Raw genomic sequence first — 25,345 nt, 5'->3', positions numbered from 1 at the left:
ATGAATCTTTTGGATGCCATATTTAAAGTTTATAAATTTTAATATTATTTTTTACATTATCTTAAATACCAAAATATTATTCATTTGAAGAAATTTGAAACCAAAAAGAAAAAAATTGAAGTGAAGAGATTTTGAAAAGAAATTGAGACAGGTAGCCCACAATTTTATTTCTTTTTCAAAGAATAACTAATAAGACTCATAATTTATTCCCTAAATTTTTAATGAAAAATTAATAATTTAGTCTTTAAAATTTTATTTTATTAACTAAATAATATTCTATTAAACTATAATAATTTAGTATTTTAAATTTTAAGTTTCATAATAGTTTATTTTTTAATTTAAATATTTATAATAATTCATTTTTTATAATTTTAATATTTATAATAATTTTAATTCTTTACTTAGAATTGATTTATTTTATTTATAGCTAACAAATGATAAGTAATAGAAAAACTATTTTACTTAAAAAATAAATAAATTTTCTCAAGAAAATTTAAAAGATAAAAAATAGCATTTAAAAATTTCACAATTGAGCATCCATGCATGTTTAAGAGAAGGTTAATTTTTAAAAACTTTCTTGAAAATAATGTTCTATTCTGAAATTTTTTATAGAAAAAAAATTCCATGGAAACAAGTTTTTTTTTTTTAAAATGTTTCTTTGGAAAAAGTATTTTGTTTGAAATTTGTCTTAAAATAAAGAAGGAAAAGAAATGATGACAATGTAAAAAATTTTGTTGTTTATATTAATAAAACCGTTACACATCACTATGAAAGCTTGGCTGAATGAACATGGAAGAACTTCCAATCCAATTTGGGACAAAACATTGAATAAAATAAAACTTCGTCGACAGCAGGGTTCGAACCTGCGCGGGCGAAGCCCAACAGATTTCAAGTCTGTCTCCTTAACCACTCGGACATATCGACCAAGCACCTTCTCTTCTATTAGAGATCCACAATAACGAATATTTACATGTCCATGAATGATAAAAACAACATTTTTTTTAACATTATAATTAAATAATAAAAAAATAAGTTATTTTCTTTAAATATTTTAAACATACAAATTATTTTTTAAGTAAATAAAGGCTTAGTTATAGGGAGTAGGGATGTAAACGGGTAGGGTACCCGCGAAATTGAGAGTATCCAAATTCGAACCCGATTATATATACAATTCCCGAACCCGTCCCAAACCCGTTTAATATTTTAATTTTACTATCCGAACCCGTCCCAAACCCGTTTAACAATACCCGAACCCGATACAAACCAGCAACTCAGCAAATAATTTTTTTAATTCCATTCAATGATAAAACCAAATAAACTATCTAACAGTTGCACAATCCAGTAGGAGGAGAAATGTTCAATGACAAGAACCAGCAACTCAGCAACCCAACAAATAATGATTTATAATCAAATAATTAGATTAATTGTCCATAAATTTTAAAAATCAACAGTATTACATTAATCAAATAGCAAATAATTAGATTTTTTAATATATCCAAATAATCAGATTAATAGTTTATAAATTATAAAATTCTTTAAGAACATACACATAAAAGATCTTGAAACCTGAAGAGAGTTCTAGTCAAAGCAGATGTCGCCGATTGAGGAGAGAAGGGTTGTCTCTAGCGTCAGTGAAGTGCGGGGAGAGAAGCGTAAATTGAAAAGAGTAGATTTCACCCGACTGGGGAGAGAGAAGGAGATATCGCCGACGCCGACCGGGCAGAGGGAAGAGTTGTCTTCAACTGGCAAGTCGGAGATGTCGCCGTTGGAGAGAGAGAAGGAGATATTGCTGACGGAGTAGAGAGAAGATTTATCGTCGACTGGGGAGAGAAAGGAGACGTCGCCGGTGACGACTGGGCTGCCGGCAGTCGTCAGTGAAGTGGGGGAGAGGCGTGACTAAGAACTATGGGAAGGGAAGCGAGGGAGAGAGAGATGTAGATGAAGAGAGGAAAGAGTAAAATGAAAAAATAAATTAGGGATTAGGGTTAGTTTTGTTAGTATAGTTAATCGGGTTCAGGTAACGGGTATCCGATTACCTAATTCCGAACCCTACCCGAATCCGAGACGGGTAAAATTTTTCAAACCCGAATCCGCCCAAATCCGTTTTGTAAAAACCCAAATTCGTCCTAATAGGGTTTGGGCGGATCGGGTACCCGTGAAAACCCGCCCGCCTGCCATCCCTAATAGGGAGTAATTCTTAATTTTATTTCTAAAACTTATTATTTAGCTATTATAGTTTGGTAAAATTAAGTAATGATATAATACAATAATTACTCAAAATAGGTGAGTTGGCACTCAAAGTTAGGACCATATGACAATAGGTGAGTTGGCACTCAAAGTTAGGGCCATGTGACAAGAGTCTAATCAGATGAAATCCGGTCCCATTGGGGAAAGAAGCCCCGAACACTGTAGATCTCAGTTTTTCGTTAAAACTCGCCCTTTCAACTATAGGGCGAGATTCCATGGGAAGTTACTGTTAAAAAATGCAATCCAACAGATCTCCATTACACTTATAATCGCGAGATCCTATATCCATTAGCCGGTGCTAGTTGGATTTCCGGGATATGTGATAACCAACTCTATATTCTTACAATATAAAGGTAAATGAATGTAGATATCAAGGGACACATTCTTACACAACTACTCTTGAGTTCAAAGTATCTCATTACACTCGCCTTTTTCTTCAGTTTACTCACTTAAGCGTCGGAGTGGCTATCATAGGTGCCAATCACTGTGCTTTCTTTTTCTTGCAAATTGACCAATCGCAGCACAGCTCTGTTTCAGGCACATCATTTGGTTTCATTGCCGAAACATTCTATTAGATTTTCTCTGTTCAATTGGAGTGGAAACCGGTCTTTTATTCAATTTTCTCTTAAAAAAGAAACTTTTTTCTTTTCTATTCTCTAAAATGGCTGACAATTTATGAGTTGCTATTTAGACTGCTGCTTACAAGAGTGTAATTATTTCCTCCACTCCTAGTAGTGGATAAAACACACCATCAATGGTCAATGAAACTGATCTGAGCAATATAAATAATAAGCAAATGCTCTAGTACATACAAAGGTTACAGACCACTCTCGAGCAGTATAAAATTCAGAATGAGGCCTCATTCATGGCTCCTAGGATAAGGGAGGAAGCTTCCATCGACACCCTAAGGACTAAGACAGAGGCAATCCAAACACAGTTCAAGGGGAAGGCCAAGCTGGAGGAAGAGGAGTCGTCAGACAAAGCTCCGAAGGACGTCAACTGAAAGCTGATACGGGCCATGTAAACTTACCAGAAGCAGCAAGAGGGAGACTATGGGATGGACAATAACTCGCCCCTGTTAGAAGAGATCTTAGCGGAGACTTTTCCTGCTAAGTTCAAACTCCTAAGTTTGGAAAAATACGACGGAAAAGCAGATCTCAAGAGTCACCTAGCGATCTTTAAGAGAATAATGCAGATTCAAGATGTCAATGATTTTGTGTTGTGCATAGTATTTTTGTCAATACTCAAAGGTTTGGCTCAGAAATGGTACCAATATCTGAGTTCAGATTCAATTTAGTGCTTTATAATTTACTATATTATTTAAATCCAGGTTTATTACTTGTATGCCCCATAAAAAGCTCTCCTTTAACTTGCAAAAGATCCACCAAGGAGAAGGCGAGTTTTTAAGGAGTTTTATCTCACAGTTTAATGCAGAAACAATACAGGTGAAAGAATTAAATTATGAGATAGCATGTAATGCGTTGAAGAAAGGAACATGCAATATCAAATTCATGGATTTCTTAATCAAGGATCCAGTTGCGACGTACCAACAACTAATGGACAAATCTCACAAGTACATCAAGTTGGATGATGAAGTCTAAGTATTGAAAGAGGACAAAAGGACGAGTTAAAAGCAAAATCAGAAAGCAGAGAGGTAAGGATATGAAAGAGACCGCAGAAATTACCCAGTCTTTCGAAGAAGGAATGACCAAGATAAGTATAAGAATTATACTCTATTGGATGACTCACGAATACATATTTTAATCTGGATCACAAAAAATAACAAAGATGTCAAATGGCCCGCTAAGCTTAATCCGGACAAATCAGGCATGTGAAACAGAACAAAGTATTATCGGTTTCATGAGGATCATGGACATACTACAGAAGAATGTCGGTAGCTAAAAGATGAAATTGAGAAACTGATAAAAGACTGCACACTCCGAAAGTTTGCTATAAAAGACAGAGAAAAAAAGAAGTCAGGCTCTCAAGTAAGAACTCCAGTCAGTCCTGATGAAAATAAATTTGTGGAGATTATTCATGTAATTGTCGGAGAATCGAGTGACAATAAGGGCCTATAGAAGTAGACTGTCTCAGATATTCAGTTTCTGAGTTAAATTTCGAGTTTTGAAATTAGTTAAATTAAATGACCGAGTCTTTTAATTATTCTTAAAAGAATTATTATAATTTATAAAAATATTATAAATTAAACTATGATGTATTTTTCAAATTAGTTTTGATGTAAAAAGGTTGGATAAATGAGAGTGCAGAGATAATAATAACGCCACTAGGGAAATAACCGTAAGGCTGAATGAACATGAAAAGTTTAATTTTAGCATGGACCGCCAGGCCGAATGAACATGGAAGAACTTTCAATCCAATTTGGGACAAAACATTACAGCAGGGTTCGAACCTGCGCGGGCGAAGCCCAACAGATTTCAAGTCTGTCTCCTTAACCACTCGGACATATCGACCCAACGTGGTGTACATTACAGCTCAGCCTGGATTCTTATTGTTTTTAATATTATAATTAAATAATTAAAAAATTATTTCCTTTAAATATTTTGAACATATTCGTGAAGTAAATAAAGGCTTAGTTATAGGGAGTAATTCTTAATTTTATTTCTAAAATTTATTATTTAGCTATTATAGTTTAGTAAAATTAGTATTTAGTTTATTTAATTTAAAAAATGTATTAAATAATGATATAATACAACAATTACTTAAAATAGGCCATGAGCTGACACTCAAAATTAGAGTCATGTGACAAGAGTCTAATAAGATGAAATTCGATTTCATTAGCAGAAAGAAGATCCGAACACACTAGATCTCAGCTCTTTGTTAAGACTCGCCCTTTCAACTATAGGGCGAGATTCCATGAGAATTTACCGTTAGAAAACGCAATACAGCAAATCCCCATTACACCTATAATCGCAAGATCCTATATCCACTAGTCAGTGCTAGTTGGATTTTCAGGAGATATGATAATCAACTCCATATTCTTACAGTATAAAGGCAGATAAATACAAAGATGAAGGAACATATACTTACACAACTACTCTTGAGTTCAAAGTATCTTTTTACACTCGCTTTTTTCTTCGGTTTACTAACTTAAGCTTCAGAGTAGCTACCATAGGCGCCAATTACTTCGCTTTCTTTTTCCTGCAGATTGACCAATCATAGCACAGTTTTGTTTCAACCATATCATTTGGTTCCATTGCCGAGACATTCCATTAGATTTTCTCTGTTCAATTGGAGTAGAAACCGGTCTTTTATTCATTTTTCTCTTAAAAAAGAAACTTTTTTCTTTTATATTCTCTAAAATGGTTGACAATTTATGAGCTGCTGCTAAGGCTACAGCCCACAAGGGTGTAATTATTTCCTCCACTCCTAGTAGTGGACAAAACACACCATCAATGGTCAATCTAAATAATAAGCAAATGCTCTAGTACATACAAAGATTATAGGCCACTCTCGAGCAGTATAAAATTCGGAAGGATGCCTCATTCATGGCTCTCAGGATAAGGGAGGAAGCTTCTATCGACACCCTAAGGACTCAAACAGATACAATCCAAACATAGTTCAAGTGGAAGGCTAAGCTGGAGGAAGAGGAGTCGTTGGACGAAGCTCCGAACGATGTCAACTGGAAGCTGATATGGGCCATGTAAAGGTACCAGAAGGAGCAAGATGAAGACTATGGGCTAGACAATGCCTCGCCTGTAACGACCCGGAAACCGGACCGCTACCGGCGCTAGGATCCAGATCGACTTAAGGTCGCCGGGACCCGTAGCAAGCCTAACATGCAACATCATGTTCATGGATTCCCTAATCAAGAATCCAATTGCGACGTACCAACAACTAATGGACAAAACTTACAAGTACATCAGGTTGGATGATGAAGTTCAAGCGTTGAAAGAGGATAAAATGATGAGTTAAAAGCAAAATCAAAAGGCAGAGAGGTGAGGATATAAAGGAGGCTGCAGAAGTTATCCAGTCTTCCAAAGAAAGAATGACCAAGGTAAATATAAGAATTATACTCAATTGGATGACTCATGAACGCATATTTTAATCTGGATAAGGAAAAACAACAAAGATGTAAAATGGCCACCAAGTTTAGCTCGGATAAATTAGGCATGCGAGACGGAACAAAGTATTATCGATTTCATGAGAATCATGTGCACACTATAGAACAATGTTAGCAGCTAAAAGATGAAATTGAGAAACTGATAAAAGACGATACGCTTTGCTATACAAGATAGAGAAGAAAAGAAGTCAGACTCTCAAATAAGAACTCCATTAAGTCGTGATGAAAATGAACCCTTGGAGATTATTCACGTAATTGCCGAAGAACCGAGTAGCAATAAGGGCCTATATAAGTAGAATGTCTTAGATATTCAGCTTCTGAATCAAATTCCGAGTTTTGAAATTGGTTCAATTAGATGATTGAGTTTTTTAATTATTCTTAAAAGAATTATTATAATTTATGAAAATATTATAAATTAAATTATGATATATTTTTTAAACTATTTTTAATATAAAAAAAGTTGGATAAATAAAAGTGTGGATATAAGAACAACGGCACTAGCAAATAACCTTAAGGCTGAATGAACATGAAAAGTTTAATTTTAGCATGGACCCGCCAGGCCGAATGAACATGGAAGAACTTTCAATTAGGGCTGTGCAATCAGTCGGTTCGGTTTCGAATCGAACCGAACCAAAAAAATCAAAAACTGAATTGTAAAAATATTAAAAATTGAAAAAATCGATTATAAAAATATAACTGAACCGATAAAAATCAGTTCTGTTCGGTTCGGTTGGATTCAAACCGAAATCTATAATTTTTTTTGAATTTTCTGCTTTTAATTTCAGTAGAATAATTTAATAAATATTTTACATAAATTTACCAATAAATATTGTTTGAATATATAATGATAGTATTTAAAAATTCATAAAAATCTATGTAAAATTTAAAAATACATATAAAATTAATAAAAGTATATATAAAATCGGTTTTTCGATTATTTAACACGTTTAAACCGAACCGAACAAAAAATCGAATAAATTGAAAAATATTAACTGAACCGAACCGAAAATTTTGATTAACCAAACCATTGAATCAAAATTAATCGGTTCGGTTCAATTTATGCGCTCCCCTACTTTCAATCCAATTTGGGACAAAACATTGTAAATAAAATGAAACAACAAAATCGTCGACAGCAGGGTTCGAACCTGCGCGGGCGAAGCCCAACAGATTTCAAGTCTGTCTCCTTAACCACTCGGACATATCGACCAAGCGTGGGGTAAATTAAAGCTTAGTTATAGGCTTAATTTGTAATGTTTTAATATTATAATTAAATAATAAAAAAAATTATTTCCTTTAAATATTTTAAACATATTGGTGCAGTAAATAAAGGCTTAGTTATAGGGAGTAATTCTTAATTTTATTTCTAAAATTTATTATTTAGCTATTATAGTTTAGTAAAATTAGTATTTAATTTCTCGGATTTAAAAAATATATTAAATAATAATATAGTATAATAATTATTCAAAATACGTCATGAGTTGACATTCAAAGTTAGAGTCAATTGATAAGAGTCTAATAAGATTAAATTCGATTTCACTGATGGAAAGAAGACCCGAACACTCTAGATTTTAGGTTTTCGTTAAGACTCGCTCTTTCAACTATACGGTGAGGTTCCATAAAAAGTTATCGTTAGAAAACGCAATACAGTAAATCTTCATTACACTTATAATCGCGAGATCTTATATTTATTAGTCGATATTAGTTGAATTTTTTAATTTTATCGCGAGATTCTATATTTACTAGTCGGTGGTAGTTGAATTTCCTTTAAATATTTTAAACATATTCGTGAAGTAAATAAAGGCTCAGTTATAGGTAATAATTCTTAATTTTGTTGCTAAAATTTATTATTTAGCTATTATAGTTGAGTAAATTTAGCTATTTAGTTTCTCTAAAATACTTCTATTTTTAATTAGTATTAAACATAACTATTTAGTTTGTATAATTAAACATAACTATTTATGTTTTGAATTTGATTATTTAACTTTTTTTCTTAAAACTCTTTATATTAATTGTATATTACTAAAATCCTCTCCCTCTAAGTGTAAATTTCTTTTTATACTTTCAGTTTAATTATTGATATATTTTAATTCTGTATAAGCAGTATTAAATTTTTGTACTAATTAATTTATGAATTTTTCACTTTTAGTACCCTTCTCTTTTTTATAAATTAAAATTAAAATTAACAAAATAAATATAAAGTGTAATTAAACGGGAATAACTCATATTCTTTTGAAATATTTATAAACATTATTAATTTTAATTCAACATTATTGAGATTATAAGGCACTATTACAAAGAATAATTAAAATTCTCTAATTAAATATTAATTAATATTGATTTTCAAAAATAAAATATTATATAACAAAAATAATGCAATAAATTTTAATAAGTACAAGCTTCTTTTCTTTTTTCTATTCATTCAAATCTATCATTTTCATAAGAGTGAGAATGAAATTAAATGCGAAGTAGTTAGTTAGAAGAAGTTCCAATAAATAAATTGAATTTAATTATCAAACTAGATACACTGAATATATACTTTGATGCAAAATTATCCATAAAAAACTAATTATTATTATTATTATAAAAAACTCCTACTTCCCTTCTATAACAAAATTTATTAGTTAATTTTTTAATTTTGAAAATATATTAAAATATTTCTGACATTTTAAAAAATCTACTAATTAATCACTCTGTTATTTTTGTAATTAAGTATTTTACCATTTAATCCTTATAATTTAAAAAAAAATTATTAGTTAGTCTCTTAGATTTTTAAAATTTTATTAATTAGTCCTTCTGTATTTAAGACATTTTACACTTTTTTACAATATTTAACGGCTAAAATTAATAAAAAAACTAATTAGTAGATCTTTTAAAATATTAAGAACGTTTTAATATATTTTTTAAAATTGATGGATCAACTAATGAGTTTATCCATACTAATGAGATTAAATAATAATTTTTTTCTTATTATTATAATTTTTGTTGTTCTAATTATGTAATTTTTTTAATAAAATTATTATTTAGTCTTTATAGTTTAATGAAACTAATTAATTAATCTCTTTATAATTTTTTAAAAATACACTAAATAATCTATCTTTTCAACCAATTAACTATTTAGTTTCTCCTATTAGTTACAAAAACTAAATACTTCCTTAATTTCATAAGTTTATTTACCTTTTCTTTTTCTTTTTGTCTCAAAATTATTGACTTTTCTATTTTACATTATAGTAACGTATAACTATCTTAACTCTATTTAATTTCATTCTATTTTTAAAATAACATCTCATTAAGTATTAATTTTACTAATAATATCTCATTAAGTGTTAATTTCTCAGTGAATATTCAAAATATTTTTTAGTATTTAATAAAATTTAATATCTTTAAGATGAATATAATTAAAAAATTAATAATTTTTTTAATATATATGAGAAAAAATGGACAAAAATTATGAAATAGAGAAAATTATTATTATTTTGATCAAATTAAACGGACTAAATAATTATGCTTTAAAATTATTGATACTAATTAAAAATGATGGTATTTTAATCATACAAGTACTAATAATTTAAAATAGACAGAATGACTAAACAATTAACCATTTAAAAATATAATAACTATTTAATCTATTTTATTAAAATAGATTAATTAAATAGTTAATTTTATTAAATTATAAAAATTAAATAATATTAATAAAAGAAAAAGAAAGAAATTCTAAAACAAACTTCAAAGACACTATTTGATATTACACAACAATCGTCTAAAGTAGGCAGTGAGCTGTCACCATGAGATAGACTTATATGACAAAGATATGATAAATCAATATGCAGTCTTACTATAGAAAGAAAGAGCCGGACGACCATGATGTCCAGAACCAAGAGAAAGAAGACTTGGGTGCTTCAGGTTGGCCTCGGGTCAAGTCAACCTTAGGTCGGTTCAGTTCGTCAAGGCTTACCTCTCAGCTACTAGATGAGACTCTATAAGGAAGTTACCATTAACAACTACAATCTAACAAGTTCCCTTTACACCTGTAATCACGGGATCCCCAAACCAATTAATTGGCGAGATCTCTTCTTAGTGAGGCACATTATTGTCGGACTTTCAGGAAATACTATAATTAACCCCGCATTCTTACAGTATAAAAGCTATGGATCAAAGGTATGCTATTCTCTCACATTACTCAAGTTCTAAGCAATTTATTATATTCGCCTTATTCTCCAGTATACTGACTTGAATATCAGAGTGGCTGTCGTGGGCACCTACCACCTCACGTTCTCTTTCCTATAGGTCTAACTAATCACAACACAACTTTATTTTCTAGCCATATCATTTGGCTCCGTTGTCGAAAAGTCCATTGAATCCTCTCTATTCATTTAGAATAAAATCGATCTCTTATCCCCTTTCTCCTAAAAAAAACTCTCTTTTTCCTCTTTTTCAAAATGGCCAGCTATTCACGAGCTGCTACCAAGATTGCTGCTAATGAGGACGCTATCATTTTTTTCATCCTAGCAATAGACAAAACACACCCTCTATGGTCAACAAAGCAGATCTCAACAATATGAGCATTGAGCAAATGCTCCAATATGTTAGAAGGTTGTAGGTTACTTGCAAGCAATGCAAAGCTCGGAGGCATCACTCATGGCTTTCAAGAGAAGGGGAAAAGCCTCTATTGGTACCTTAAGGACTCGGACAGGGGCCGTTCAGATGCGGTCCAAAGGGAAGGATAAGTTCGAGAAAGAGGATCCCTCAGATGATGCTCCAAAGGACGTCAATTGGAAGATGGTTCGGGCTGCTCAAAGGTACCGAAAAGGACAAGAAGAGGATAAAGGGATGAGCCAAAAGCAAGACCAAAAGTCGAAGAGGCAAGAATATGAGAGAGAACACAAAAGTTATCTAGTCTCTCGAGAAATAAACGATCGAGGTAAGTATAAGAATTACACTCCACTTAATGAATCACAAACACATATTTTAGTGTGAATCAGAAAAAATAACAAGAAAATTAATGGCCTCCTAAACTTAATTCTAAGAAAGCTGGAAAGCGAGATAAAACCAAGTACTACCATTTTCATGAAGATCACGGATATACAACAGGGGAGTGCAAGCTAAAAAACGAGATCGAAAGGTTAATAAAAAACGTCACACTTTGAAAGTTCACTAGAAAGAGTAAAAAAGATAGGAGATCCGAACTCGAGGTAAGAATTCAACCACCCCTGATAATGAACCTGTGGAGGGTTATTCATGTAATTACAGAAGGACCGAGTATTAATAGGAGGCGGCAGTAAGGAGAGTGTCATCAAACTCTGAGTTTTGAAATTGGTCAAGTCAAACGACCGAATTTTTTATTTTATCCTTAGAAAAATATTTGTGATGTATGAAAATATTATAAAACTAAAATACATTCTTCAACCTTCTTTTTTTATAGAAAAATCAGAAATGTTGGATGGATGAAAGCGTGAAGATAAGAACAAAGCGCACAAAGCGAGTTCTGCTAGGTCACCGGGTGTTAGTCGCATTAAAAGGCCACAAGGCCATCCGGACATTAGTATCACATAACAAGACATCACAAGTAAAGCCACAAGACAACTTCAGCCAAACCATAATCCGGAGCGTTGGACCGTGAAAACAAAAATAAATTCATAAAAGACCATAATGTCATCCGGGTGTTAGTCCCGCATAACAAGACATCTCATATCAAACCATAAGACAACTTCAGTTAGACCATAATTCGGGCATTGGAATGTGAAAAGAAAAACAAACTCATAAAAGGCCATAAACCAATTGCCAAGCCATTTATTATAATTTTATTACTGTAATTTTGGATTTTCATGTCAACATTTACTAATCCACATTCACTCTCTAATTTGCGCTTATATTCACATTACATGCTGACTATATATTTAAGATCATATTAACTCTAATTTTACAAAGTTGAAGTATATAATGAGTTGTTTTAAAAATTAAGAGTGCTATAAGATTTTTTTTGCAAAGTTTTGATGTGTAATTATGTATTTGGCTTAAAATAAATAAATTGTTATTATTATATTATCATTGAATTTTAGTATTTTACTATTTCAAATATTTTCGTAGAATCGTTGACTTCATAAATAATATAAATTAAAAGTTATTTAAAATATTGTTATTATTATAAAACAATGATAAGATATATAAGATCAAACAATAAAATTGTGTTTGGTATGATATGATTAAAGATGTAATATAATTGACTTGGTCTTTGTTCTTCTTTCTTCTCTTTTTCTTTAAGAGCTTAGGCTCTCCATTTACTATCGGCCGTTAGTCCTCACTGTCCCATTCGGGTAGGAGAGACCTCTTTCCCGACTATCCCATTCTAGCATATTTTTCTTTTTTTGTTTCTTTGTTCTTAATTTTCTTTGTTTCTTTTATTCTAAGATTTTCAGATTTGGTGCTTTAAAGCTTTCTTTTTTTAGATATGTGCTTCCTATGGATTATTTCCTCTTTTTTGATGGTTTTATGTTTTTGCATGCCGGTAGTTGTACCTTCTCGATCCATATCCTTCTCTCCTCCTGCTTGCCTTAGTGGTTGAAATCCTAGATCAACGTTTCTTCCCTCTTCTACTAGCCTAACATTGGTCAACAATGATGGCTTGTTAAGCAGAGATTCAGAAGGCGCGATTTGGGTCATCTAAGAGCACGCTTTCGTCATCTTCGTTAGCGCTTTTGTTGATCTGTGGATGACTCTTGACTCGATACTTAGTATGACGCTCATCTTTCTTCCTAATGGCTATGGGTATCAGTTGATTCAATGATTGTTAGAGTAATTTTTTGAAGCTGTATCTGTTGGTTTTATGGACTTTCTAAAAGTTTTTCATGTTTTCTCCTCTTTGTGCTTAGTATGTAAATATATGGCTTTTGCTTATTATTAATGGAGTTTTTCGATCACTCTACTAAAGACGACAATTCTAAGAAAGTGGCTCCTCTGGTTCTTGCTATTATCACTGCCACCGGGTCAAATTTGAGTCAAGTTTTTAAGTTTTCAGAATTTGAGACTTATATTGCTCGTAATATTTTTCTAGACCCTAGAAACTGTTCTGTATAATTCTCTTAAGTCTTGGACTTTTTAATGGAATTGATATCGGTCTCTTAAAAAAAAAAATAGTTGGGTTGTGATTACATTACAAATTTGATTACTTTGTTTATAATAAAAAAAGTTATTTGATATATTAATAATTATATATATAATGTAATTACCTATACTTTATGTTATTGTTATTACATATACAAATGAGTATAATTATAGTTTACTTATTTTAATTTATTTAATTTATTGTTAACCAGCGTTACTACTTCTATGTGACTATTATATTATTATTACTATTACCACTGTTACCATTATTCCGAGCACCATCACTAATACCTTCGGCATTACTATTTCCGCCGCCACCATCAAAATCGTGGCTACCAATCCTACCACCATTGCCATTCTCCTTCTGGCCACTACCATCGTATAATTATATTATATATATTGTAATAAAATTGAATTATATTATATATATATATATATATATAGACGCGAACATGAAATTGTAATGATTATTATATTATATTTCACATAATAAATCAAACAAAGCCTACATATTTTACTGAGATGTAGAAAAGATATTATCAAATAACCAATTTCAATTCTAATAATTACCTATTTGAAATAATTTAATCTCAAAAATTGTAATCTCATTTCGCTATTGTTTAAAGGCTTGACTAATAGATTATGCTATAAAAATAGGATGTGTTGAAAAATTAATATATGGACGTTTTTAATTTATTTTCAAAATGTGGGGACCTCGTACTTAATTAAGACAAACCATAGGGATGACTTTGTAATTCACCATTGATAATTTGTGTGACACCATAATGCTAGAAACGGGTGCCGTTTTAATTGAGCGCAAATCTGGCCCTGACTGCGGATCTAAAAAGAGAGCGGAACTCCGAGCTCCGGTTGATCTCTGGTTCTGGGAAACAAGCAATGGCGTTCGAGTTACCATACAATCAAATAAGGGAGCTTCAGATCTCGCTTCGCAAGGAAGCCGCCCTCGCATCCTACGAGCCGGACGACCCTCAACTTTCCGATTTTCCCTCGCTACAAATCGCAATTTCCGACCTCGACCCCTCTCCTCCATACCTTCGGTGCGAGCACTGCAAAGGCAGGCTTCTCAGAGGCATTAATTCCGTGATTTGCGTCTTCTGTGGCAGACAGCAGAAGAAGGATGTATTTCCTGAGCCAATCAAGTTTACTTCTACCTTTGGTTACCGTTGGTTTCTTCAGTTTCTCGACTTAGATGGATCGGTAAGATCAGAATCAGATTGCCTTGCATTTGATGCTTGCTGTCAAAATGATTTTTGATTTTTTTTAATTGCTGAAAAATTAGACTTTTTGTGGGGGTATTTTGCTAGTTTTGCAGGAATATGGTAGGGTAATGATGAGCATAATCTGTTTGCTTGCTTGATTGTTGCTGAAATTAGAAAAAGATCACTATGGAGACACTTGGGTGCTGGTTTAGAAGCAGTCTATTGGGCTAGATTTTATGCCTGAAGTTTAGCTTCCAAGTGCTATTTTGTTGATGCCTTGATCAATTAGATTTATAGACTCTCCAGTGGCTGGTTATTTAGCTATAGTATCCTAGAGCGATGATAGTTTTAACTTTCGTTTGGTGGTCGGCATATTGCTCTTGGTATTTTCTTGGCCTTCCATTGTTAGTGTGATGTTCCTTTTCTTTTTATATTGTTTTTGTTAGATCAGACATTTGCATTTTCATTGTATAATTCAAGTTTTGTACATATTCAATAGGTAGGATTCCCATTATGAGATACATTTTGGTTAATGTAGGGCATTGTGTTGTAGGAGCTTGTGGCCCCATCAATTAACGCAAATGAATCTAACAGAGGTCAAAATGCACCAAAAACTGAATTTCCCTTATCCGATCTTCTAGATTTAGAAATAAGATGGCCTTCTGAGCCTAAGGAATTTGAGAGTACTGTTTCTGAAAACAAACCAGCTCAGCCGGTGAGTACTCTGAGTTCAGCAGGAGTTGATCTGGATAACTTTTTTACTGAAGCTAAAGTAGACTCTGTTTCTACATCTACTGATGAACGGCTTGCATTGGAAAAACATGAGAATGCCAATGGAAGTAATCAGGGAAATCTTAGCTTGTTTGAGAATGTCGAACATTCAGAGGAAGTTCCTGCAAGGTCTAAGGAAGATGAAAGTGGTGACTCATTTTCTGGTTGTTAGGCTGATTCTGCTGGTTCTGGAACTCATCAACTGGAATCCAAATTATCTGATCCTTTTGTCAGATATGTATCTGCTGATAATGGAACTCAACAACAGGGATCCCAAAAACTTGTCCTTTTGTGAGATTTTCTTCAGTTGAGCTTTCTTCCCACATGAACTTTTCCTGAAATGTAAAATTCTATGGAGTAGATCCACTATTGGGGTAGCTGTTCAGCATGATCATTCCTTAAATAATAAGGATCACAGAACATCAGGGAGCACAGATAATTTTCTTCCATGCATATTGATTGGATTCAGCACAAGAACAGCTGCGGTAACATGACAGCTGATACTAGAACTGTCGTTGATGATGATTCAATTGATGCTTGGCATGATTTTACAAGCTCAACTAGTGTAATTCTTTGAAACAAGATGTCAATTGAACTATGTCCTTCTATAACTCTTAATGCTGTTGATTTTGGTAGCTTTTCCCATCAGGATTATACTCCACAACTTTTAATGATCTACATTGTTCTGCAGAAACTTCTGTTTCAGATAGGTACGTAAAACTCGGGCTGCTATGTTTAGTCTGAATCAAATCTTGATAAGTCATGCTAACCAAGTTGAATTGCACGTTTTACAATGCGCATCTGCTATCCCCTCAAAGTATATTTGTCAAGTTCATTTGAATGATCACCTGCAAGAATTATTTAATACCTTTCTAGTTTCTTTTATTGTCAAGTTCATTTTAATGCTTCTCCCAAACTAAAATTCCAGAAAGTTCTACATATATTTAGAAATTTTGAATAATTTTTTAAATAATTCACTAGAAGTTTAAATAAATTAGGCTGCTGCTTTTTCATTTTTCTTTCCCCAATAGGCCTTTTCCTTTCCAGGTTTTCCAATTTTATATCATCCCAGTTTTGAATGCTTTCTCTCCTGATAGCTGGGTATTCCCTGTTATAAATGGTTTCTCTCCTGTTCTGTTCTGTTCTGTAGTGAATCTGTTTCTCCAGTAACTACTTGGGATTCTGAAGCGTCTACTACTAACTTTTTCTTCCACAAGCATCACACTAACTTAAATGCTTAACTTGGAAATTCTTGTTTTGAAAAAAAAAAGTTTTAACTTATATTTTCATTTCATGTTTCAGGATGAGCAGCACAAATGGAAGCACTGAAGAAATTGAAAATTTTTCTAATGAAAACTCGTCAGAGTCAAAAGATGATGTAGAGATGTTGGAATATGCATGAGCAACTTGAAGTGACTTATCACAGCTCTAAAATTTCTTCTTTCAATATCCCATTTTTTAAAGAAAGTGGTGCCTTCACTTCAATCCGAAATTTCTATTTAAATTTCATATAAATCCATTTCAACTCCTTTATTTTCGTCTATTCTATAGGTAAATTTGTTTTATGTATGATGCAAATTTAGATCCCCATTTTTTTCCTTTCCTTGGCCACATATGCTTGCAATTTTCTGTAGTACTCTTCCCACGTGGTGTCCCATTCTGGCCGCCGAAGTGTTCGTGTCAGTGAAGGATAATCCACATCGTGCAATAACTTCTGTAGGCACTGCATGATTGGTACATCATCCTGTCAAGGACAATCCACAGGTATCAATTCCAGTTTAACACAGAATTGCTTGAGTTCTCATTTTGAGCAATTTCTTACACACACAGTAAAAAGTAATAAAGCCTTTGAAACTTACCTTAAGGACCTCAGTGAAAGATGAATCTCTCAACCTCCTGGGAAGCCAATTTCTCAGTTCAACACATGCCCTGCCATGCAATTTCACAAACTACACATAAAATACTACAATGGAAAATACAATAAAGTATATAAAGTGCAACAGAATTAGTATTCAGCAAAACCTTGGATTTTCTGATAACCTATAATAACACAAAATAATTAGTTTTAGCAGCTGCTTGCTGACATCTTCTGCAAGTCTTCCCTCTTCAGCAAGCTGTTCAATCATGCATCCTAACCTACTCGCAGAATAATACAACAAAGCTTCTTCATTTAATAGGATTCTGTGAATTATAAACGTGGCCAACTGTAGTCAAGTACACAAATTGATGGAATTTCCAATAAGCTTTACAATAATTTGTAAGATAAACAATCGCAGAAACTGTGCGAAAATGTGGTTGAATATTACAAGTCGAAGTACTCACTGCTTTTGACAATATTGTATAGCCAATATCCATGCAGAGTATGAAAGAACAAACTATATCGTAATTGAAGAGAAAACGGATAACTTGTGCATCATCAACCTGGAAAAAGGGACTCAAAATGTAATTCTAGCAAGAGCTTCAATGAGAATGTAAGTTCATCTATATCAAATTTTAACTGAAAAGAAGCAAAGTAGAAAGTGAAAAAAAAAAATGAAGTGTGGATGAACTTTAAAGTTTAAAGGTAGTACAGAGAGTACCTTTACTAGTTGTCCAGTAACCCCTAAGCTGGTAAGTCTTAAATACTCATGAGGCATTTCTTTCCTTGGGTTTTCAATAAAGGGTGTCATATACGAGGGTATCGTAGCTGAAAAGGATAATATTCAATTACAAGTGTCTCTACTTGTCCAAAATAGCAACAAATATAAGCATTCAAATTGTAAATAAATGCTAGAGATCAAATAATTCAAATAATCCAAGTAAGTCATAGAGACCCATAGATTAAAAAAAGCAAAGGAAAAATTAGTAATTTGAACATCCAAAAAATTGCCACAGATTAGAAAAAGAAAATACCATTCACAAAAAGCCACTTTCCCTGGGGATGTGCTGCTATGCCCTGGGCAAAAAAAATTAAAAAGAAAAAGTTACAAATTTGAAGGAACATTATATTCTTACACCTAAAAAAAATGCAGTGTCAGCCATAAAGAAAATGAGAAAACTTTAAATAATTATCAAATGTTAACAAATACCACTCAAAATATTTAAGAATGATGCACGGTGAATTTAATAAACCCATTATTAATTTCTCAAGTAGTCACAATAATTGAATCAATTCCAGAATGCCAATCCAATTCTTTTCTTGTCTTAAAAAGAAAATGAAAGAGAAAAGAAAACTCATTGGTATCGATACTTCCTATGACCGCTGGATTTCACCGCTCCGTTACGAGGCCAGGCCCATAACGACCGTCCTTATCTGAGGGTTTCTAAGCTTCTTAAATGGGCCGATCCAGTCCATTCGGTCTTAAGATCAGACTCCCCTGGGCCTCAACCTCCTTCTCTCAGTCCGGCCCCAAGGGGAAAAGACAATCAGCCCATTCGTTTAGTAGGTCCATCCGCATGCGTGCCAGAGGGAATTAAATTGTCATTTAGCATGGAAGACCTCTGACATCATATCACATACAAATCCGTATAGCAAAGACAGGTGGTCCAATAATAGCAAGGACGTTAGGCGTCACTAGCAGATCGGAGAAAAGGATAAAAGAAGGAGGGCACCCTCTTCTCGAGGAGAGAGTTTTTTTTGAGCCAACTATTGAAAAATTATATTTTCTGGATCTCAGACTATCACTTTTAATTTTCTCTGTTCCCTTGACTTAGAAATTAGTAACCAAATTAAATTTTATCACTGACCAAAAAGAAAAAAGAAGACATGGAGGAAGTGCGATTAAAGGATTTACAAGATTTGAATATTGATGCAGCCTTCGTGTGTAATAGAGCTGAATGGCAAAAAGGATCCATATAGATGATTCCCAACAAATTTGAAATTAAGAAAAGAATTTCTAACATCTGTTCCTACAATCTGTTTATTCCACAGAATCACTTTGTCACTTGTAATTAGAACATTTAGCACACACGGTTGAATATCATAATCATTTATAGTAAAACAAATATATTTGAAATATCCTTGTTCGGTACAATTTCTTCTACAATATAGAATATAATGTATTGTAATTTTATCAATGCAATTCTTTTCATTTTATATAATATGAGATAAAAATAAATATGATATTTTTCTAATAATTCAGCGATAATGTGATAATTTATTTAGTGCAGAACATAAAAGTTCTATGATACCTAATAAAAATATAATGAATTGTACTTGACAATAGTAATTTGGTATTGAGTCAGTTATATATAAAATAACTAAAGTCTCTTATTTTAAATTAATATTTATAATTCTCCCAAACTTCTTATTCCCGCTTTCGCCTTCCTTTCTTTCTTTTTCCCTTCCCACTTCTCGCTCTCACATTCACCAAGACGACGAAAGAAACATTGTTTGCGAACTGAAAAGATTAAACTTCTCTTCTTTGTTTCTTTTGGTTCGTTTCTTTTCAAGTGTATCTGAGTCTTACGACAATGGCCGAGAATCCGGATTCAGCAGAAATGCTTATGGTGATTCAGCAGATTCAAGCATTACACTGTAAAGAAACACGGGAGGCTGCTCTTCAATCACTAGTCCAGGTTTTTTACGTTTTTTTTTTTCTATTTTTTTTTCTTCGATTAACTTTTATTCGTGTAATTTATATAATTTGTGTATTGCTTTCTTTCCCTTTTGGGTTTAGTACTCAAAGACCTTTTGTCTATAAAGAAGGGATTTTGTTATATTTTATAGGTGTTTTCTTTTTCTTTTTCTTCACCCCCTCCACCCAAGTTTTGAGTAACATTTGAGAATAATCTGATATTGAAATTATACGGGTAGCAAGTATTTTTCTGTTTTATTTGAGATTATGATTTTCTTTCCTTCTGATTAGCAGAAAGGAAAGATAGCACTGCACGCCTTGCCAAATATGAATCTTCCTATTTATTGAACTTTTTAAAGAAAGAAGAATGGTGTATAAGCTCGAACTCATAGAAGAATGGCTTAATTATTGTTAGATGAAATATTTGTATCAAGATTTGTGCACCCAATTGATAAAAATATGCATTAATGAATGCACAAATTTATATGTAAATATTTAATCTATTAGTTATTCAGCAGATCTTCATATGAGCTTGAGCTTTCCATAATTGCACCTTAAGGAGAAAAGGACTTTGTGGTATGAAAAAAAAAATCGATATGAGGTTTTTGGTGGTTGAGAAATTATCTAGCATAACGGGTATGTATATGCATCTTCTCTTATATGTATGTGGAATCAATAATTAAGCATGCCATTGTTGATGATCCTGAGATGACAAGGTTTTCCTAGTCATAATTAAACATGGTTGAAACCACCTTCTTAATGTCTAGACAAAGGCAATAGTAATCCAATTCTTTGGAACATATGTATGTTCAAAAGAAACACGAATATTCGGCACCATTGTTGATCGCAAATTTAAATTTTATTTTTTAGTGGGAGTTGTCACCATTGTCTCTGTTGATTGCTTTCAGCAGTGCAAGTGGCGTCGTTCAAATTTTAATTTATGTTGTAAGGACCTTTAGGATTTTATGATCTCATTTTGGAGACATAGAGAACTTCAGATTAATGTTTCTTGTAACTTTTTTTTTCCATACTCCACGATGATTCAATTCGTGAAAGTAGTCTACCTTTATTATTATGGCATTCTTTTGGTGCTGTATCTATACTGATACAGGTACAACATATTTCTTTGTAAATATTGAATTTTTTCTAACATAGTAACATATACACATTCCTTTAATTTTCTACCCTTCTACTGATTATTTCAGGAAATAATGTCAATAAACCGTTCAGTGTCTTCTCCATACCTTAGCAATAGAGTTCGCTGGGCACTTGCTTTATTTCAGGTTATATTTTTGTGATCTCAACTTTCTTTTGACTTTTGTTTTGTTTTGTCTTGTAGATTGAAAGCTTGCTTAAATGATTTCAACTTTTATGAATTCAATTACATGTACTATTTAAGGCTTTGTTTGGAGTGAATTATCTGCAAGAAAAGAAATAAAGTGAATTCTCACACAATCATACTGCTTTTATTTCTTTTAAAATTAATTCTTTTAAGTAAAAAATTGAACTCTTTCACTTATTATAGTTCCAATCACGATAATTAACAAAAAAAATTCTATTCGATTCTTGCAAATTTATAGTGTTTAAACGAACTGTAAGTGTTTACTTTTCAAGAATAATGGGAAATAATCTGTCACTATTTGTCTTCTAAGAAAAAAAAAGTGTGCATATGTTGTTGAAGTTGAATAATTCACTGTTATACTATAGATAAGCTTTTCCTTTTTCAAATTGAAGATTGCTAAATAAACAGGTTATGGAAACAGATATTAGAAAATCTTAATTTATCATTTTTGAACTTCAGAACAACAAAGGCTTAACCCAAACTAGTTGGAATCGTCTATAAGGATCCTTTTTGCCATTCAGCTCTATTAGGCACCAAGTCAGCAGCAATATCCTAAGCTTGTAAATCTTTTGATAACACTTCTTCCATGTCAATTTTTTTTTGTCAGTGGAAATATTAGTTTGGTTACTGGTTTCCAAATTAAGGGAACAGATAAAATTAATAGCAATGGATAATGGATTGCCATGATGGACATTTCCACACGTTAGAGCTGCAAGGATGAAATTCAGATGCTTGTAAAGTGTGATTCAATAGTGTTTCTATTTAAGAAATTAATAATGGGTTTATTAGGTTTACTGTGCATCATGGTTGAAGTTTCCAAGTGGTACTCATTAGCATTTGATACTAATTTACAAGTTTCCTCATTTTCTTTATGGCTGGTATTGCATTTTTTTAGAATATATTGTTCCCTCAAATTTGTAACTTTTTAATTTCTTTCTACAGGGCATAGCATCCCATCCCCGGGCAAAGTTGATTCTCATTTATGGTATTTTTTTCCTGTCTGTGACATTTTTGTGGATGTTTAAATTGCTAACTTTTTCTCCTATATTATCTTAATTTATCGTAGGGAAATCAATTCATAGAATCACATGGGTCTATGAGTTACTTGGATTATTTGAAATTATGAGAAAGTAATTTCTGAAGTAGTTTCCTCACTTCAATGATTTGTTAGGCTTTTGGAGTCAATATTTTAACAAACTCTCTATTAGGTTTGATGGATTATTACTTTGTTAGCTTTGTCTCTTGCACTGAATTTGATTTTTTCCTAATGAAGACTTTTATGGTCCTGGTCTCTAGCATTTATTTACAATTTGAATGCTTCATTTGTTGATATTTTGGACAAGTAGAGATACTTGTAATTAAATCTTATCTTTTTCAGCTGAGATACCCAAGCATCTGAAACCCTTTCTTGACATCCGGAACGAAGAAATGCATCATGAATCTTTAAGACATAGCAGCTTAGTGGTTCTTGAAGCACTAGTAAAGGTACTCTCTGTATTGCCTGCCTTTAAACTTTAAGGTTTATCTACATTTTGTGGTACATGGCTCCATTATTTTTTGCCTTCTACTTGCTACTCTCACAGTTAAATAATATAGAATAAACCTATATTCTAGTTCAAACTTAACAATTTGTAACAGCCAATTGAAGCTCTTAGAAATGATTGTATTATGCACATAAACCAGGGGAGTTCTAGTTAGTAGCCTTTTAGGGATCATTACTTTTGAGTCCCTTTTTGAAAGTTAGAATTACATTTTGAGTCTCTTTTTTCCAGGTTGATGATGCAAAAGTTATAGGCTTTTTTCTTAAATATGATATGATTACTTCTTTCTTAAACTGCATGGAGTTTGGCGGTGCATTGTCAAGAACAGTGAGTACTTTGACTTGTAATATTCAATTACACTTTTGCACAGTTCCCACGTTGCATACTTATGTCCTGTTTATCTTACAATTATCATAATGCTTATTGAAAATTCCATCAATTTCTGTATTTGACTCTACAGACAGCCACGTTTATAGTTCACAGAATCCTATTAAATAAAGACGTTTTTTCGCATTGTGATCAAGCGGGCCGATTTCTGGACATATTGAGAAGGTTAGAGCTCATGATTAACGAGCTGGCTAAAGGTGGCAGTTTTGCAGAAGATACCAGAAAGCAGCTGCTTCAACAAATTATTTTGTGTTATCATAGGTTATTAGAAAATCCAGGTTTGCTGAATGCTAATACCGTTGCACTTCATATATTTATTTGCAATTTTATTTTTTGTATTTATATGTTGTGTGAAATTGAATGGCAGTGCATATGCTAAACTTAGAAACCAGCTTCCCAAGGAGTTGAGAGATTCATCTTTCACTAACATCTTGCAGGTTAGTTTGAAAGGCTTTACCTTTACTGTGCGTGTGTAGGAAATTGCTTGTTGAATCCACATCAGTTTGGGATAGGTAATGTGCCTTGTAAACTTCTTAAGCACTCCTCCCTTGAGCTTTTGGGATGAGTTAGGCGCGGTCCATATTTAACATGGTATCAGAGCCTACTACCGATATTGTATCTCCTTAAATATTTCTCACTCTAGTAAAGTTTTAGGTGTGAGAGATATATTGAATCTCACATCATTTTGGATAAGGTAACTTCCCCTTACAAAGGATTTAGGCACTTCTCCCTTAAGTTAACTTTTGGCATGAGTTAGACCTGATTTAAATTTAACATTGATCAAAATGAGATCTCAAGTAATTTTGTGTTAAACTGGAATTGATACCTGCAGATTATTCTTTACAGGATGATGCAGAAACCATGCGGTGGCTACAGAAGTTAATGTGGGATGTGGATTTTCCTGTACTACCACAAAAAGTTCGGCAACCAGTACAGCAGTAATGCGGCCAGTTCAACAAAGGCTATCTAGCTCAAAGAAGATACTTTTTACAATCCAATTACATGAAGGGTATCGATAATAGGCTTTTGTTCTAGTGTTTAGGAATTAGTGTACATTTGACAGAAGGGTGGAGCTAGAAAAATCTTTTAGGGGGTCAAAATATGATAGGGATTAGAAAAAAAATGTGAGATATAAATTTTGCATTCAATTACAATAAATAAATTACCCATAGAATAGAAGAAAACAAAGGAGGAGAAATGGATTTATACGAATTTAAATAGAAATTTTGGATTGAAGTGCAATTTTGAATGTACTATTTCTTGTTGAGGGGAATTTTTTTTTCTGTAATTATTAAAGATGGAAAAAAAATTTAAATGATGTTATAATTTGTAATGATATACTGCAAGAATCATTGGTAGAGCAATGATTAAGTCAATTCATATGGCTTCTTTTGAAAGAGAGTGCAACTTGGATTGAAAGATTCATCAAAACTTGATTCAGACTGAGCATAGCAGCCTAAGTTTATCTACCTTTCTGAAGCAAAACTTTAAACAGAACAATGTTGATTATTAAAACTTGCTGAGTAATAATTTTGCCATGAAAAGCTGCCAAAATCCACCTTTCAAAGAATTGCTAGAGGTAACATGTTGAGCCTGCAAAAACATGCCAAGCATCAAATGAGTCATATTTATTGACAGTTGTATTATCAGCTGCGAAGTCATTGCTGCTGGTATTGCACTGAATCCGATCAATTTTCTTGGAAGAAAATTATATGTGCTCCTTGATCTTCTGTGATCCTTGTTATTTAAGGAATGATAATATTAAAAGCGGCTAATTTTCATTCAAAATCACTTAATTTTTAATGTATTTTCGATTTCAATTTTATCACTCAACTTTAATTTTTTTTTAAAACTACTCAAATTTTAATTACTTTTATTTTTCATCAGTGATCTACGCACCCTAGGCTATAGGAAAATGAGAGGCTGAAGTCTGCCCATCCCCTTCTGGTGCTCTTATTGACTGGTCTATAGAAAACTCTATTTAAATGTTTTCTTTGATTCAAAGAGTTTCGTTTTTAGTTTTGCTTTGTTTCATACCTTTTTCCCATTGGTAGCAGTGCGTTCGGTGACTCCTCAGACGGCGAGTTGTTTCTGTGGCATGA

General features: G+C 32.6%; 2 protein-coding genes and 2 non-coding genes across 9 annotated transcripts; 2 read left to right on the top strand and 2 right to left on the bottom strand.

Annotated features, from left to right (window-relative positions):
• Nucleotides 1–842: 842 nt before the first annotated feature.
• TRNAS-UGA lies at nucleotides 843–924 on the bottom strand. The gene has a single exon. It is a non-coding gene; the product is annotated as a tRNA-Ser (tRNA).
• Nucleotides 925–7,452: 6,528 nt separating this feature from the next.
• Nucleotides 7,453–7,534, bottom strand: TRNAS-UGA. Its single transcript has one exon. It is a non-coding gene; the product is annotated as a tRNA-Ser (tRNA).
• Nucleotides 7,535–14,175: 6,641 nt separating this feature from the next.
• On the top strand, nucleotides 14,176–16,107 carry LOC110629486. Its single transcript, XM_043949268.1, has 2 exons — nucleotides 14,176–14,644; nucleotides 15,200–16,107. Exons 1-2 carry the CDS (start codon nucleotides 14,324–14,326, stop codon nucleotides 15,587–15,589), a joined length of 711 nt encoding a protein of 236 aa, XP_043805203.1. The 5' UTR covers nucleotides 14,176–14,323; the 3' UTR covers nucleotides 15,590–16,107.
• A 3,519-nt stretch (nucleotides 16,108–19,626) lies between these two features.
• Nucleotides 19,627–24,357, top strand: LOC122721457 (CCR4-NOT transcription complex subunit 9-like). Of its 6 annotated transcripts, XM_043949212.1 has the most exons (6): nucleotides 20,644–21,084; nucleotides 21,179–22,800; nucleotides 23,088–23,183; nucleotides 23,317–23,521; nucleotides 23,611–23,680; nucleotides 24,090–24,357. In XM_043949212.1, exons 2-5 carry the CDS (start codon nucleotides 22,744–22,746, stop codon nucleotides 23,649–23,651), a joined length of 399 nt encoding a protein of 132 aa, XP_043805147.1. In that variant the 5' UTR covers nucleotides 20,644–21,084; nucleotides 21,179–22,743; the 3' UTR covers nucleotides 23,652–23,680; nucleotides 24,090–24,357. The 6 variants fall into 6 exon arrangements, 5 of the variants coding, with proteins under 5 accessions (XP_043805146.1, XP_043805144.1, XP_043805145.1 ...); XM_043949211.1 differs by lacking the exons at nucleotides 20,644–21,084; nucleotides 24,090–24,357 and adding an exon at nucleotides 19,627–19,974 and having other exon boundaries at nucleotides 21,179–21,256; nucleotides 22,694–22,800; nucleotides 23,317–23,933; XR_006348136.1 differs by lacking the exon at nucleotides 24,090–24,357 and having other exon boundaries at nucleotides 20,633–21,084; nucleotides 21,179–22,300; nucleotides 22,694–22,800; nucleotides 23,317–23,933.
• The last annotated feature ends 988 nt before the right edge of the window (nucleotides 24,358–25,345 follow it).

The sequence above is a fragment of the Manihot esculenta genome, chromosome 13 (genome assembly GCF_001659605.2).
Source record: "Manihot esculenta cultivar AM560-2 chromosome 13, M.esculenta_v8, whole genome shotgun sequence".
Lineage (NCBI taxonomy): Eukaryota > Viridiplantae > Streptophyta > Magnoliopsida > Malpighiales > Euphorbiaceae > Manihot > Manihot esculenta.
Note: the sequence above shows the minus strand (reverse complement) of the source record. Positions and strands in the feature narration are given on the sequence as shown.